Source organism: Oncorhynchus nerka, linkage group LG7, assembly GCF_034236695.1.
Source record: "Oncorhynchus nerka isolate Pitt River linkage group LG7, Oner_Uvic_2.0, whole genome shotgun sequence".
Taxonomy (NCBI): domain Eukaryota; kingdom Metazoa; phylum Chordata; class Actinopteri; order Salmoniformes; family Salmonidae; genus Oncorhynchus; species Oncorhynchus nerka.
Genome location: NC_088402.1, coordinates 79,695,903 through 79,713,736, shown reverse-complemented (window position 1 = coordinate 79,713,736; position 17,834 = coordinate 79,695,903). Strand labels below are relative to the sequence as shown.

Genomic DNA, 17,834 nt, shown 5'->3' with positions numbered 1-17,834 from the left:
CATGTTATGGATTCATTATTCATGATTGTAAACTGTTAACAACTGCTAGCAAATTGATTAGGTTGATTCTGTATATGTGCACCAACATTGATGCTCAATTAACATTTGGACTAACATTTGAAAACATCACACTTTTCAAGTTAAGCGCAATTTAAATCACTTCTTTGTTTCTTCTTTTACGCCAGTGGTGTGGCCTAGTTTTCCTGTGGAGAGTCACCATATATATACTTAATAGAATATGACACATTTCCATATCAAACCACTTTAAGAAGAAAACATTTTCAAACAAGTCAAATGAACAAATGAAGAAAGTATTTATTTCAATGTATTGACAAATAACACTAAAGGCTTCAATAATCAATTACCCTAATACAAATGTTAACATTAATACTAGATCCTAATAATAATATTATAATACTAGAAGAATAATGATTGTAATAATAACGTTATTATTAGCAATTATAGGCCTACATCAGAAGCAGCATTATAATAGTAGCCTAGTATAGTGAGGTTTTTATAGTTATTCTCTGTGTTTTTGTTATTGAAATATGTCTATAACAGCAGCTCAAATTTCCACGACGGTAAATTGCAACAAAGACCAGCAATCAGCATATTTATAGACTGTACGACAAGTCTATAAATTTTCTCTGTGCCTTTCCTATTTTACGATCATGTGTAAAAATCGTCAGTAACACCACAAAGCCCACATGAGCGCATCCAGGGAGAGACTTTGCTGCAACTACACTAGACACAACTGAAATAAATATTGTACCAGCAATATGTACGCAGAAATAAGCGGCATATTTACTACATCTACTCAGGTTTAACAGGGTCAGTACAGTGAGTCGAGTATTCACAACAGGTCGTGTTTATATTTGAGCGTTACGGTGTTTCACCGCCTTCTGTAGTTTAAGTGCGCGAGAGACATGGGAAATCGCGTAGACCTATATATATCTCAAGTATGAACACGTAGCATGGGCTAATGTTGAGCAACAAGGGTTAGATATTTTTATATTTTTGTGATTTTGTTAAAGATCTTATTATTGTACGCCATTATCAGTAGACTTACGCATGTTGTATATGCTAAGCCTGGTCTACTCGTTTTTAAAGTTATATAGGACTCTATGTTTAGTTTCACTGTCATAATAGCAGACAGTATAGGGGCCGCAAGCAGTGCTATTGTGTAAGCTAAGTATTTATGGTAGTCTAGGCTAACAGCATCCAATTTAAACATTTGTTGATATAAGGAATGGCTCAGAAACTGTAAAACATGAGGGTACACATGAGGACTTTATGAACAAAGCCTTTTTATTCTATTCGTTCGGCTATACGTGTGTACTTCTATGTATCATGTAAGCACCATGTAAGAGTAATATGACCACAACGATATTTTGATTTGATAATTTTCACATCTTATGCATCAATTTGAACTCCTCTATCTAATAGAATGGTTAGGGCATGTTGCCTCTTAAGGGGTATGTAGCCTACCCGCTGACAGCTTGTAGAAAAATTAAGGGGGGGGGGGGGGGGTGATTGGTGTTGGGAGGGGAAATTGTGGTGGGGGTGGTTGGGTAGGAAGCAACAAAAAAGGAACGCTCGTGACTCTGTCCGCGGAGAAAGCCAGCTTGGACCTCAATGCATCCAAAGCACACAGCATGAGCCGGATTTGAGGCTGAAAAATAGAAGATACTGGAGATAGTGAGAGAGTCTCGAAGAGAAGAGTGTTGGAGCGCAAAGAGAGCTGCCTGAGACTGTCTAAGGGGGCAGCGTTTCTCCATCTAGTTCCGGTTTGTCAGTCTGCGCTGTGTGCGACTGGGAACCTAAACAAAAGGCTGCCACAATCCAAAAGGGGATATTCTACAACGAAGAAACCTCGTCTGTGGTTTAATGCAAACTAAACAATGAGCTCATATTTTGTTAACCCTCTTTTCTCCAAATACAAAGGCTGTGAATCACTGGAGCCAACTTACTACGACTGCAGGTTCCCACAAAGCGTTGCCCGTAGCCACACGCTGGTCTACGGACCCGGGGCAGCTGCATCGGGCTTTCAACAGCCGTCCCATCATGTCCAGGATTTTTTCCACCATGGGACCACGGGGATCTCCAACCCTGCATACCAACAGAACCCCTGCGCACTGGCTTGCCATGGAGACGCAACGAAATTTTATGGATATGAAGCTCTTCCGAGACAACCGCTTTATGGTACCCAGCAAGAGCCAAGCCTCGCGCAATACCCAGACTGTAAATCGTCTAACGGCTCTAACCCCGGAGAAGGACAAGGCCATTTAAATCAGAACTCGTCTCCCACTCTTATGTTTCCTTGGATGAGACCCCACGGTTAGAATTATTTTGTGTTCTTTTTTTTATATATAGCTATAAATGTGTGTGTGTGTTTTGTGTGTGTGTGTGTGTGTGTGTGTGTGTGTGTGTGTGTGTGTGTGTGTGTGTGTGTGTGTGTGTGTGTGTGTGTGTGTGTGTGTGTGTGTGTGTGTGTGTGTGTGTGTGACCTACGTGCGTAAAAACAAAATATGTAATAAGCGATGGAGGCTGTATCTATTTATTTGTTACATTTTTGTGCAACAAATATACATTTCACCCAAAAGTAAGTGGATTAGGCCTATCTATAGCTCTCGCAAGTATACACAACATTAGCACTGTATTATGTAAAGTATAACATAAACTTATGACCTTCTTACAAACAACCAGGTTCTCATGTAATAATTCCCAAATAATTAACAACCAATGCTGGCTAACTTGACGATGGTTCTGGTGATAAAGATTGTGTTTTGCTTGAGAAAATCTGAAATGACAAAAAAAAAAATATCCAGTTAAAACAATGGTTATTTGAAGTACCAGAAGTACAACTAAGTGCATCCTAAATCTAATAGAAACCTACTAACCAGAATGCCCTAAAAATGTTATGACCAATATGACCAAATTATTACAGTAACAATAAATAACTTTAAAACAAATATGAGGTACTTTGTAATGCTTCTAACATGACTATTCTACGTTCATCCCGTTCACATTTCCTTACCCTAAACCAAGCTAATAGGCTAGTGGATGTTAAATAGTTAGAATGAAACCTTGTGGACTAGATCGTTTAGATTGTTTTTAATGTGATACTAGATATATGTTTTTTAGGCCTAAATATACTTTCCTCCACAATCTGCAGAAGAACTTGTGTGTGTGAGGTGTGTGATGTTTTGTGTGTGTTGTGTGTGCGTGAGTGAGTGTGTGTGTGTGTGCGTGCGTACACAGTTACCTGTTACATCATTGAAAAAGTAAATGTTAGGTTGTACTTTCTAGCTCATGCACATTTCAATGGCTAAACCGACTCCAAATACAAACCATCATAGCTATTATTGTATGTCCTTTTATCTTATGCACGAAGATGATCGCATTTATTTAAGTAATCGCACCATGGGCCTCTACAGTATTTAATTGAGAGTTGTTTTTTCTTTCATCCTGAAATGTTAATGCCACCATCAAAGTCATTCTTATTTACTAACCTTATTTACTATTTAATTTAAGCACCAGGGAGGCGAAATGGAAGACAAACCTACAGTCGCTACCAAACTCTGGAGCTGGAGAAGGAGTTTCTCTTCAATCCTTATCTTACACGCAAGCGGCGGATCGAGGTGTCCCATGCCCTGAGTCTCACAGAGAGGCAGGTCAAGATATGGTTTCAAAATCGACGAATGAAGTGGAAAAAAGAAAACAACAAAGACAAGTTTCCGGGACAGAGAGGAGAGGCGGATGCTGATGCCGAGCCGGAGGAGGAGGTCAACGAAGACGGTGACGGGGAAGAGGGGGAACAGAAAGAAGTGGAAGAGAAAAAGAATGTTGATCCCAAGGAGTGATTTTATGGTCATTTATGGTTTAATGGCAGAAAAAGAGGAAAAAGAGGTCCCATATAGTAGACGGGGAGAGGAGAGAAGAAGGCAGAGAGCGTCAACTTTATGGACACGGTTTTATTAGTCAACAAGGGAAAAAAGATCTTACAGATATTGCTGGCATAATCATTTATCTATTTCTCCCTCATCACGATGCTTTAGAGATACAAATGAGTTATTTTGTCGTTTTGAACGTTTCCTTACAATATACATTTGCCAATATTACATCTGGGAAAGGCAATGGTAGCACATAGGTGATCTTTGTATGGGTTAACTTTAAACGCGTGTTTAATTAACAGAGTAGGCTAGGCTACTTTTAGAATATGTTTTGTTTGGTTTATCTGACAAAAGCATAACCAAACAAATGCATATAGGAAGACAACGCAAGGTCCAACAAACCTTGGCCAATGCCAATCTAATCTTGTAAATACACAACACATTCACAATAGACATCTTTGCGAATATGTGATTTAAAATCGTAAGCAAAACGTAACTAAAAACAATGTTCAATGTCATGACAGCAGTGTGACTTCTGAGGGATATAACATTGATTAGCAGCAGGCTCATATGTAAAACACATGTTTTAATTGGTTTTATTATACTTCATTGTCATTTGTGGTGAATGGCCAAGACAAGAATATGTGGTTCTTACTTCATATATAGTTTTGTTAGAATTACCAGGGACATGCAATCGTTTAAAATCCTTAAGACGCTACCTAAAAACAGGGAAAATTGCAATAGAGATTTCTAAATAGAGATTTCAAATGATATTGTTTTATAGTGTTATATCAACGTTATATGATTAAATTATATATCATTTGCCCAATATATACCTATGCTTGTTTAAGACAATTTGTGAGTCTTAGGAAGACACAGTTAGCTCAAAGCCAAGTCAACGATTTTGTCGTTCATATTGTACCACGGCACTACCTACTAAAACAGAGCTTTGCCTTTTACTTCATTTTGTATTCAATAATAATGGCACTGCTATGTTTAGATGAAAATCTATATTTTCCCCAACAACTAAAACTGCCTATGGAAAACGCACATGACTGTGTGTGATAATAATACCTGCTACAATTGCAAGGGTTTTAAGAAGTAAGTTCTTTTAATGTGCTGGTGATAATAGAGTAGTTTTTTTGCACTGAATATAATCTTTATGTACGTCTTGTTATATTCTTGATGTTAATAGGCTCGTTTGCTGGTGTTTCCCATGTGAACGGTGGAATTGTGTGTCCCCGCCATTGTTTTTTTGACATAAAAAGATGAATAAACAAGATGGCTCACAATCGTTCCACTTCTTGGCTGTAAGAACTTGTTGACTGAATCACTAAATGGCTGAGCGTGCATGTGCTAGATGACTGTTTCTCCTGTCTGTCCGCTACACAACACCGAGCGATCCCTCATGTACACTTCAACGGAAAACGACATTACATGCTATTTGTTTTAAATTATGAACAGTAAAATATGTTGTACTGCTGCAAACTGTAAATTATGGTGCATTGTGGGGAAATGTTGTGTTCAGGAAATAATGGCTGTATTTTGAATACTACTGTAATCCCACCCCACATAATACCGTATTTTTGGGGCACCCACAACCTTTTGACCATTAGTGGGTGTATGGTAGTGCTGTTTCTGGCTCAATAGCATATTTTGAGACATGTATATTTATTACATGCGTATTTTTTACGTATCTGAATGCTGATTGGCTGACAGCCGTGGTATATCAGACCATGTACCATAGGCATGACAAAACATTTATTTTTACTGCTCTAATTACACTGGTAACCAGTTTGTAATAGCAATAAGGCACCTTGGGGGTTTGTGGTATATGGCCAATATAGCACAAAACACAAACAGGCACTCCGTGTTGGGTCTTGCATAAGAGCAGCCCTTGGCCGTAGTATATTGGCCAGACACCACACCACCTTTGCCCATATTGCTTAAATATGCTGCAATGTTAGTAAACACGTTACCTAGCAGCCAACCTGCTTGCACCAATCCCTCGCAATTACAGTAAAATAATGTGAAATGCAAACTCCTCCCCTCAATTTCATTCATTCCGATTATGGTAGCCTTGACTTCTTTACAGTATAATACGGTCAATTGTATTGTATTGTAGTATGTGTCGTTACACAGTACTTGCTTTGATACCATGTTTATATTACAGTAAGTGTAATATGAAATGCAGAATTTTACATGCCACTGAGGTGCCTGTAAGCTACTGTCAAAATCACAGTAACCCCATTTACAGTGTAGGCTACAGAGCAGACAAGGGCTGCCCAATCCTCTTACTGGAGATCTACAGTCTTGTGTGTTTTCAATCCAACCCTAATTTAACACACCTGATTCTACTATTTAGCTGCTCAACAACACCTTAACTAGCAGAATCAGATATGCTAAATTAGGGTTGGACTGAAAACCTACAGGACAGTAGACCTCCAGGAAGAGGGTTGGGCAGCCCCGGACCACTGTTGATTATTATTGTGCCAATACCCATTAGACTACACTATAAAAAAGTAACTGTCAAACTCATTAAAGAAATTGAGTAGTGGCTACTCAAACATCTCCAACAGTCAGTAGAACTCAAATAATAAAAGTCGTACTAACTCAGATGTCAACTAGATTTCTTATCACTTAATGTTTTTGAGTACATTTAACAAATATTAGGTTATTGAGTAAGTATAACTTCATTTATTTGTGTTCTGCTAATCTAAAGTGATTGAGATTTTACAAGTCATAATTGTTTCATATTTTAAAGTAAATCTAATGTTTATTAAATAAGTTGTTCTTGCTTGATTCTATGATGCTTTGCATCTGTACTTAAATTAATAAAGTAAGAGTCAAACACATTGATATCTGAGTAAAAAACACTACTGTGTTGTGCTGATATAGATTTATTACGTATTTGCAAGTTATGAATATACTAGTGCTACGTGGTTAATGTATATATGTTTTTCTTTATGATACTTTCACACAATGTTGTATGCATGTTTAAAGAAAGAAATGTATATTTCTAAAATAGTATTACGCACATGTTATGCTACAAGTTGTAATTGATCAATGATGAATAGATATCAAATCCGTCAGTCAAATTGATGTTGAATAATGAGGCAAGTCATTCCCATCATCAACAAGGTGTGTACCACTCTTAATGATAGAGGCTAATGCAGCTTCCTGTAATGATTTCGTCCTCTCTCCAGTTACTGCTAGAGGAATGAGCACTGTGCTCAACAATTCCTGCTATAAAGTGGAGTAAAATGACAAATGGTCAAATACATAAATACATATATACATAAAACAATGTTAAACATTAAGACACGACCACTGAAAATGACTAATCAGAATTTAAAAGGCGAACCAAAACACTTCATTACTTAAGTATTGAACACTGAAATACTTTCAGTTCAGTGGAGGCTGCTGAGGGGAGGACGGCTCATAGTAATGGCTAAAATGGAGTAAATGGAATGGCATCAAACACATGGAAACCATGTTTCATGTATTTAATACCAATCCACTGATTCCGTTCCAGCCATTACTATGAGCCCATTCTCCCCAATTAAGGTGCAACCAACCTCCTGTGTTTGAGTTGGGTTACTCAAATGATTCTTGGCAACAGGTTTCCACGACAACGGAAAATTGTTAGCAAAACAAATGACTTTTTACAGTGGAGCTCTGATGCAATATTGCCACTTAACTTGAAGTTGTACTCGTAGCATATTTCTCCATAGTCCATTCTGACGGCCAGAAGCTTCTCAGTGTCACAGCCCCTTGACTTATTTCACATTTTGTTGCGTTAAATCCGCATTAGGGCAATTATTTTGAGATACTAGCTCTATCGTTGACTGTGTCTCCAAGAGACCGATAGAACAATTCTCATTGTACATGGTACTGGAAAACTATCGCTCAAAACATGTCGAGCCACAGAGTGTTTGTCTATTGGTAATATGAGTGATGGATTTCTAACTCTGTATGAAATGATTTATTACACCTACTGGTCATTTCAATGTATATGGTGATAAAAGTGTTACTAGATGTAACTGCAGAGTCATTATATCAATAACTAATATGGTTCAGACTTCCCTGTTCACATTACACAGTGGAACAGGTCAAGTGTAGCCCTATTTTGTTGTGTTACAGCCTGAATTTACAATTTATTATATTGAGATTGTGTGTCACTGGCCTACACACAATACACCATAATGTCTAAGTGGAATTACGTTTTAAGATATGTTTACAAATGAATTAAAAATGAAAAGCTGGGGCACCTATAGCTAGATGGGTAAAACAAATATACATACATGTATTTGCCTTTGAGCATGGTGATGTTATTAAATAAATGTTGGATGGTGTATCAATACATCCAGTCACTACAAAGATACATGCAGGCATCATTCCTGACCCAGTTGCTGAAGAGGAAGGAAACCGCTCAGTGATTTCACCATGAGGCCAATGGTGACTTTAAAACAATTACAGTTTAATGGCTGTGATAGGAGAAAACTGAGGATGGATCCACAACATTGTACTTACTCCATGGTGGGGATCCCGAGTGGTGCAGCTGTCTAAGGCACTGCATCTTAGTGCTAGAGGCATTACTACAGACCCTGGTTCAATTCCAGGCTGTGATTGGGAGTCCCATAGGGTGGTGCACAATTAGCCCAGCATCATCTGGGGTTAGGGTTTGGTTGGGTAGGCTGTCATTGTAAATACGAATTTGTTCTTAACTGGCTTGCCTAGTTAAATAAAGGTTAAAACAACAAACATAAATAACAGAATGAAAAGAAGGAAGCCTGTACAGAATAAATATATTTGAAAACATGCATCCTGTTCGAAATAAGGTGCAAAATAATAACTGCCAAATAGTTGTGAAATAAATTAACTTTATGTCCTGAATACAACGCATTATGTTTAGGGCATATCCAACAACACATCACTGAGTACCACTCTTCATATTTTCAATCATGGTGGTGGCTGCATCATGTTGTGGGTATGCTTGTCGTCAGCAAGGACTACAGAGTTTTATTTAGGATAAAAATAAATGGAATAGAGCTAAGCAGAGGAGGAAAACCTGGTTCAATCTGCTTTCCAACAACAGACACTGGGAGACAAATTCACCTTTCAGCAGGACAATAACTGAAAACACAAGGTCAAATAGACACCGGAGTTGCTTACCAAGACGACATTGAATGTTCTTGAGTGGCTTACTTACAGTTTTGACTTAAATTGGTCAGAAAGTCTATGGCAAGGCTTGAAAATATCTGTCTAGCAATGATCAACAAACAACTTGACAGAGGTTGAAAATGTAAAAAAAGAATGTACAAATGTTGCACAATCCAGGTGTGCAAAGCTCTTAGAGACGTATCCAGAAAGACACAGCTGTGATCGCTGACAAAGGCGATTTTAACATGTAATGACTCAAGATATATTAGTGTTTATTTGTCATTATTATTATGTTTTTTTAAATTGATTTTTTACAAATGTTAGTATTTTTCTTACACTTTGAAATGATTTAGTATTCTGTGAACATCCTTGACAAAACAAGACAAATCACTTTAATCACACCTTGTAACACAACAAAATGTGGAAAAGTCAAGGGGTGTGAATACTTTCTGAATGCATCAAAAAAGGGTTTGTCTATGTTTATAACCCTTTTATGGCTTTATAGAACCCTTTTTATGGTTCTTTATAGAACCTTTATGGATAATGCTTTCTCAATCTCAACGTTTCTTTGTAGAACCATGCTGGGTCTGGTTTAATAGCTATATTATATTGTTTAAATTCCATAGGTTCATTATTGTGTATATTAACAAGCTGAATCAGGTGTGCTAACTCTGGAACAGCTGGAGGTCCTTGAGGAGAGAACTAGGAACTACTGACTAGTCAACAATAGACACAAGACCATACTTTCACCACACACCGTCACTGGCCTCAGTCATATCAAATATGGAACAGCGCAACACAACAGATTGGATTAACTGCAATCGCCCCCACATTTTAATTATCACTTAAAGATTAGAAAAACACTTTTTTGAAATGCAAAGAACCATTGAAGGGCTCTAAGTGTTCTTTGGGTCAGTATGGTTCCACATAGAACCATCACCCTTCCTAAAGAACCCTTGAGGAACCCTCATTTTTTTGCATATAAGTTGACCAATGTATTTGTATACATTCATACATAACTTAAAATAAAATAAAAACACTTAATGCACTCTGCACTTGACAGTATCACTGATTTATTGAGGTTAAATATTGGCCATGGCCTCAAAGCCTTCTTCAGAGCATGCATATACATAAACATTAAATACATTTATACATACATACCTCCACATGCATAAACATTCATTGAAGTTGCAGGAAATGTATCACCTCTCACCACCCTCAAAAGAGGTAAGGTTTACAGACTGCTCCTCACCATACTGTTAATCATAATTATGATGGCTGCAGGCTGATTTCCCAGAGACAGCAGTGACTTACTTTAGATTTATGTGTGAACACGTGTGGAACATTGGAATTTAGATGTTATCAATCATAGCTTTTAAATATGGAGTTAAGACAAGCCCCAGTCTTCTGCATTTGGACCATTGAGTATGGTTCTATGAATACAGGGACGGAAGGTCCAACAGTGGAGATGCAATGGTTCAGCCCATAGAATCAGAGAAAATAATAGTCCTTCTATATTGCTTCATCAGAGAAAGCCATTCTTATTTTTTTCTGTTCCAATCCTCCCAAAGACAAACACACCGCACATTGGGAGGAGCACAGGGTCAGCTGCAGTGTAGCATGCCAGGAGTTAGCTAGGGGTTAAGTGTCTTGCTCAAGGGCACAAAGGCAGCCAATTGTAGCTTGGTTCTGAAACTAGCAGCCCTCCAGTTGTGGGTTAGTCTCTTCTATTGCCTGGCCCGGGATTCGAACCTTTGGGATAACATAATTGTTTATGCATGGGTGAATGGATCATATAAAACTGCAGTGTTGGAGACAACAACATCAGAAGGAGTCTGTTTATTCTTGAGAGATTAGAGCTCCCACATCTTGAATAGAAATGTGTTTATGAACCAATCTGGTAATGTTATATTGTTATTTAGGAAACAAGTGTGTCATACCTTTGCTTTATACTGTTTGATCAAATGTTCTCAGAGAAAGATAAAATCCCCGTAAAACAAGGCCTATTCCACAGGGATTAGTTTTGAGCCCGGGGTTGAGGCCCATTGCTATTCTGCACTCCCTATTGTAGGACTTGAATTGTGTGCCACTGTACAGCTTTGGTAATGTATGGAGATGTATAGGAATCACCCTTATCAGAATGTGTTTGCCGTTTTGTTTTCATAACAGGAGTACTGCTATAAGATGTGTTTTGGGGCATCTCGAGCAACCTGGCTATCTCGAACCATGTATTTATGGAACCTTTATTTAACTAGGCAAGTCAGTTAAGAACAAATTCTTATTTACAATGACTGCCTAAATTTTATAACACCATCATTTTATAACACCATCATAACTAGTCACATATTAAAAATAAATATTGTTTAACTTAATTAATTGCAGCAATATGCATCACCTCAATAAAAATTGGATGTAAACATGTAAACAACAGTAGTCCAAAACACAAATTATATTCAGACATGATCCCAAAATGTCATTCAAAATGCATCTTAAACATTCAAAACTGATACTTCACGATGTATTTTCTGTGTTGATATATTTCTGTAAATCGAAAACAAAAGAAGAATGAGGAGGATAATATTTTGAAGGCCTATAGCCTATTTTCTAAAGCCTACTACTATAAGATACCTACTTAATAAGTTATTGCACAACTTGTTTTCCTCAACTAAAATAATGCTCTCGAATGAAACGGCTATTCAATCTAAATGCAGGAACTTACATGAATGCACATTGTAAAATGTAGTTCAAATCTTCTCGGTTGTCATCCCAAAAGTAGCACAAAAAATATAGGCCTATCAGTGTTTTCATTTTTTTTCGTATCCTACTGATAAATGACTTGGCATTAGGTACGGTTATTTCTTTTAAAACTATTATTGCATGATTGTAGCGTATTGAAAATACAGGAAGCTTCCGTTCAATTAACAATTATCCGTAAGAATTGTCTGACCGTCGGGCTTTTGTGTGTATACTTTTAACAGATTCCCGTTTAGGTTTAGTCTACTTGCCATAAACTTTAATAGTGCTATAAATGGGGCTAGCTATATCCGGAAACACGGTGTTTTTCTTTTTATGGTGTGCAATGTCGACTCATCTTGCGACATGGCACATGGCCTGCACTGACAAGATGCAACTTGCCTCGGTGTATGTATATAATTTATTTATATCTTAATCATAGCTGTGGAATTTACAAAATTATCTATCTTTCTTTCTTATCTCACAGAGAGACTAATGATAGCCTTTGTCTATGTTAAGCCACAAGACTAGATCTATTTGGAATGCCAAGAGGATGGAAAATATTGTAGGCCTGAAAAAATTCAATCAAATATTGTAGGCGTATAGTATACCTACTGCGAAACAAATCAAACGTGTTTCTCTCCAATATCACCGCCTGCTCTTTTGAATTATCCAAGAAATGTACTCTTCCAACTTTAAATGCCATAAGGCCTGGGCTAGATGTTCACATTACCTCATCTTTATTCGGAACCTTTCTATTTTACAGTATCCCAAAAGAGGTCTGCCTACTGACTTGTTTTGCTCAAATAGGCCTATATCCCTAGTTCCGTCTGATTTTCAGATTTACACTACATTTTCAGCGAATAGGCGTAAATGATTAAATTCACATGTGAAGCTTTTCCAATCTTCTATATGTTCTTGGACGGAAAGGCTAAATCAAGCTTTTGGGTGGGAAATATCTAACCCTATATGAAGTATTCATGAAAATATGAAAAACGAAAGGATATCATTTTCACACGTTATAGGTCTGTGTCGTTTCTCTAAATTAGGAGTATTGTAGGCCTGTGCATATAGTAGCATATCTTTGAATCGAATGAAGATTGATGAATCGAATTAATTGAACCTGAGCATAAATCTACTATATTGAAGGTGTTGATTGAGGTGCATGGCCTCAAACTATATCTACTTACCTAATAGGCTGTGTGTGTGTGTGTGTGTGTGTGTGTGTGTGTGTGTGTGTGTTTGTGTTTGTGTTTGTGTTTGTGTTTGTGAAGCTTCCAATAGTTTATTAATTGCCAATGTTCACATTGGTGGATACATTGAGATATTGATATAAAGTAGCATATTGGGGAATACTCTCACGTCATTGAGGTGGAACAGGTATTTGCATTGCTTCCGTTTTGCTCTTTATTAAACCAGAAATATTAAGAAAATATTTAGGTCTATAGAACTTTATCCTCAAGAAGGAGAAAAATACTAGGATGTCCAATACATTCCTAGTTGTTTTGGGGATACATTTACAGCTGAGTAATCAACGTTTACGACTGAATCCATTCTGGGATTGGTTGCAGCGAGCCACGTGGCACCCGCTCGGTGAACATGAACTTTATGCTGCTCTCTATTCCTCGGATCTCACGTTATATAAGCAGCTCTCCCAGCAGGGGCTTAGAAATTATATCGCCAATACATTATTTTCCTTCAGTATAGACTAAATAGCAGTTCAGCTTTTGGATATGGAAAGCATTTGGTCTCTAGGCTACATTCCCTTCCCGACGTGCTCCTGCCTCTGGCTTCACGACAGTCACAGCCTTTACCAGCCCATGTCTACGGTAGCCTATCCTAGAGGAACAATAACCCAACGGTTGCACAAAGAGAGAAAGAGAAAGCAGCGGACAGTAAATTATGCTGGTTACCAAATTGTTCAATTTAGTTTTTGCTTTTCGATCCGTCGGCAGATTTGGAGACATTTGTCATGCGCGGTGTAGCGGCGTAGAGGTCAATTTGCTAGGATCACCGACATACCCTTCCACTGGACCAGTGATCCTGCGTCACGGTCACTACAAACAACTCGGAGAACGCAGATGCGGGTAAGATAGCGATTCCGTGATCCTTCCTCACTGGCTTGAATCTGGATATGAACCGTATCTGTTAGAAGGGGGCATTTGAGACGTTATGCCATTCAGGCTATATGGTATCAGATAGGTGAGGGGAAAGACATTGGATATGAATGCTATTGATGTATATTTTGCGTATTCGTGACCTGACCTGCAGGCTACTGTAACCTCAGTTGTTTCCCTATAGTAGGCAAGACTGCCTCCGCTTGTAAATTGATACTTCAGTAGTGCACTGTTCAGAAATTCAATGACGCACCGTCTAGATGTAATCATATGTTATGCTAGAGTGTGGTTTGTTTTGTCGAAGATAGCTTGCCTTGGGTGGGTAAATATTGCGAGAGGATCCACTGGGGGGACCATGTTGTTTTGTGGTAAGCAGCGCTATGTTAATTTGGGGCTTGAATCTTTCTTTGCCATTCTTCCAGATTATAGAGATGACATTGAACTGTGTTTTGGACTCACACACACACACACAGACACACACACACACACACACACACACACACACACACACACACACACACACACACACACACACACACACACACACACACACACACACACACACACACACACGACTGTTGTTCACTGCTATTAACAGTGCCCCCTTGTGCCTACCGCTTCCACGGCGGGGGTGGGGGGTAGTGTGGGGGGAGTAGTGGGGTATTTGGTATTGGGGGGGGGGGTATTTTATTAGGATCCCCATTAGCTGTTGCGAATGAAGCAGCTACTCTTCCTGGGGTCTAAACAAAACATGGAACATGACATAATACAGAACATTAATAGACATGAATAGCTCAAGGACAGAACTACATCTGTTAGTCAGTCTGTAGTCTGGCTGTAACTTATATACCACAATAGTGTGGATATAACTTCATATAGAGCTGAAATATGTGCATACCAAAATGACTGAACCTGTCACCAGCATGCACGCAGCTTGGAATATCGTATGAAATATTTCAACCGTTCCCATTTTGAAATTATGTCTGTATTGGTGGGTTGTGAGACGGCCTATGAGTAGAAAATAAACCTGTTATTTTCTGATACAATAATAAAGCTGTACACAACAACAAGGATTCAATATTTAATTATATTAACTGAAGGAACACCAGCAACAGCAAAGATGGTCAAAATCATAATAACAAAAATAACAATAAATCATTATCAAAATAATCATGTGTAGCATGTGTAGTGATGGCAAAGCTACGTGATAAGAGGGGGGGGGGGTTGTGTTACATATTGTGTCTTTTCTATTTATTTCTATAGCCTAAAGTAAAGCCATTATTGGGAAAAGAAGAGTATTTGATCACTTCAGATATTGTATTAGGCTAATTGAAACTAGAGCATGTCAATAGACATGCTCGCAGGTGCGTTTAATTCATACTGGCACCTATCAAATATCAGGTCATTGTGTGCGAACCTTTTTTTCCCCATGGTTTCCTATTGTGCTTGTCATGGGGGATACATCTTAGCTCTTCAGTGGGTTATCCTTGAGAGAGAGAGAGAGAGAGAGAGAGAGAGAGAGAGAGAGAGAGAGACAGAGAGACAGAGAGACAGAGAGACAGAGTGAGAGAAATAGGTTTATCAAAAAACCCAATGGGTATCATACATTTTTATATTTAGAAAATATAGCAAACGCCTATGGGGTTATTTTTATTGGGGATTTGAAACGTATAATAGGGCCACGCGCTGTACGGTCAAAGGTTTTAATGTCTATTACACATTGTTATTGAATCAGCAATGAAAATAGAAGATATTAGCTAATTAACATGATTTACGATGTGTTTTAGTCACCTTAAACAGCCTCATCTCTCATTAGCCTTGTGCATAACAGGCATAAACCCTATACCCCACTGGGCTAAAACTGGTTAAATCAATGTTGTTTCCACGTCATTTCAACCCCCCCTCCAAAAAAAATCTGTGATGACGTTGCATCAACGTGGGAAACGAATTGGATTTGGTAAGGGTATCTCGTATTTTTTCTCATCCAACTTTTAACCTAAATCCAATGAAATTGTGAATTTTTTGTTGTTGTATTTACGTTAGTTAACAACTCAACCAAATGTAAATCAAAACTAGACGTTGAACAGACTTCTGTGCCCAGTGGGAAGCGAGTAGACATACTCTTTATACCCAATCTCCGCAATATGTTAACATTATCTCATCAAGTTTGTTCAGAGCTAGCATTAAATATTAACTCCTCGTGTTACAGTAAGAGAAAGCGGATACAAAAGCATTGCTTCAGGCCCACATGATCAACACATGTTCCTTTGTGCTTCAAATAGAAAACTGAACACTGTACTGTATGTAGCCTTGTCTATAACTCAACATCATTTTGATATTTTCTATTTTATTATGTTGTTACAGCTTAAGATCAAATGTTGCAACAGTAAGCTATTACAACCAACAAGCTCTCAGTCTCACTGCAGAAATATACGTTATTGCACTTATGTCAAATTTCGAAGTTGCTCCAAAGTCAAATTTAGAATTGTTTTTGACACCCCGGGTTGCTCCTCCTGAATACAACTACAAGTGTGTGACACCATTATTAGGCCTAATTGGACTGTTCTGGCTTGTTTCCTCATTTACTACTACTACTAAGAATGATCATTAAAATAATTATATCGTTTTGAGTAAATTATTAGTATTATTAGCGGCAGCAGTAGTAGGCCTAGTAGATAATAGGGTAGTAAGCTACACGCATATAGCCTATGAAGTGCAACAGTGCAGATGTTCCTCTTCAAAGAAATACGGGCCAAACGGGCTCTTTCCTCTCTGCTTCAAAAGCACGTAATTTGTGGGCTGCCATAAACCACTTAGGCATAGGCATACAACTCATTCTCCCAGCTCACATCACTATACCGCATACCAACAGCTCTTGTGAATTATGCAATGGAACTACCACAAACTCCAGGGTATAAAAACAAAAATCACCATAGTTGGTTTATAAACAATTATGTAAAATACTTCGGTCATATAGGGGTAAAATGTACAGAGCCTATAAAGGGTATAAAAAAGTGAAATACCGACGTATTGAGTGCAGTCATATCATTGAGGTTCACACTCAGTCATCTCCTCAGTCACAGTTGACAACACATTGAAGTACGTGATGTTGATACATTGTGAGTATTGGTGATTTCGGTCGCGCGCTCGGCTGTATGGCTCTCATCATTTGCTAGACACCCAGACTTATGTAGCCCAAGCAGTAGTCCTATACAGTCTGCGACCATTTTGTCTTAGTTGAGTGTAGGAGGAGAATCCTAATTCTATTCACACTATTTATGTAGGCTAGTGAAATGCAAAATTGTGAGTATAACGAAAGCAACGTTAATAGAACATTGAATGGGAAGGATATCGGCATATAGGTCTCATTTCGGAGTTATGACGCACTTTCATCTGCCTTTCATTTCCTCAAGTAGTTAACACAATAACACACATGTAATACTGTTTACAATTAGAGGTTTTTAAGATGAAATATTCCTTCTTGGTTTTCCTATTTTTCTTCTCCCTGTTTGCCAGTCTGCGGATGTCACATATGGCCACTAATCCAGTGGGAAACATTTATTGCACCACAGACTTCCTCGTCTTTGTTCTGTCCTCGCGTTTATGGCCTGTTTAGGCCAGAACAGGAGCATAGACCTACATCTGCAAGTTAAAGATTAGTTTTGTTCTAGTCTGTATAGATATCCCCTTGTGAAATACATTTGTATACATTTGTAGTTTCAATACTGTGAAATCTCAATGTATTGTCAATACTATATATTATTACTATTGATTATTGAAAACAATTTGGAAATATCGGCAATGTTTAGCTAATATCGTTCTCTAATCAACGTTTTGTTATCGAATAGCTTGAAGGTTGTTTGAACAATCAAATCTGAATTGATTTACGTGCAGGTCTGTGTTGAAGCTGCAGATGGAAAAGGCTTTG

At 38.0% G+C, this 17,834-nt stretch overlaps 2 protein-coding genes across 4 annotated transcripts in view; both read left to right on the top strand.

The window, feature by feature from the left end:
* The first annotated feature begins 1,577 nt into the window (after positions 1-1,577).
* Positions 1,578-5,185, top strand: LOC115132859 (homeobox protein Hox-C8a-like). Its single transcript, XM_029665598.2, has 2 exons — positions 1,578-2,337; positions 3,535-5,185. Exons 1-2 carry the CDS (start codon positions 1,902-1,904, stop codon positions 3,861-3,863), a joined length of 765 nt encoding a protein of 254 aa, XP_029521458.1. The 5' UTR covers positions 1,578-1,901; the 3' UTR covers positions 3,864-5,185.
* Positions 5,186-13,374: 8,189 nt separating this feature from the next.
* LOC115132479 (homeobox protein Hox-C5a-like) overlaps positions 13,375-17,834 on the top strand; it is a 72,653-nt gene continuing 68,193 nt past the window's right edge. For 2 of the 3 annotated variants that reach the window (XR_010464423.1, XR_003864070.2), the window contains exon 1: positions 13,375-13,876. The gene's annotated coding sequence lies outside the window, so the exon portion shown is untranslated. The remainder of the gene's footprint in view (positions 13,877-17,834) is intronic. The other variant, XR_003864068.2, reaches the window with a different exon arrangement.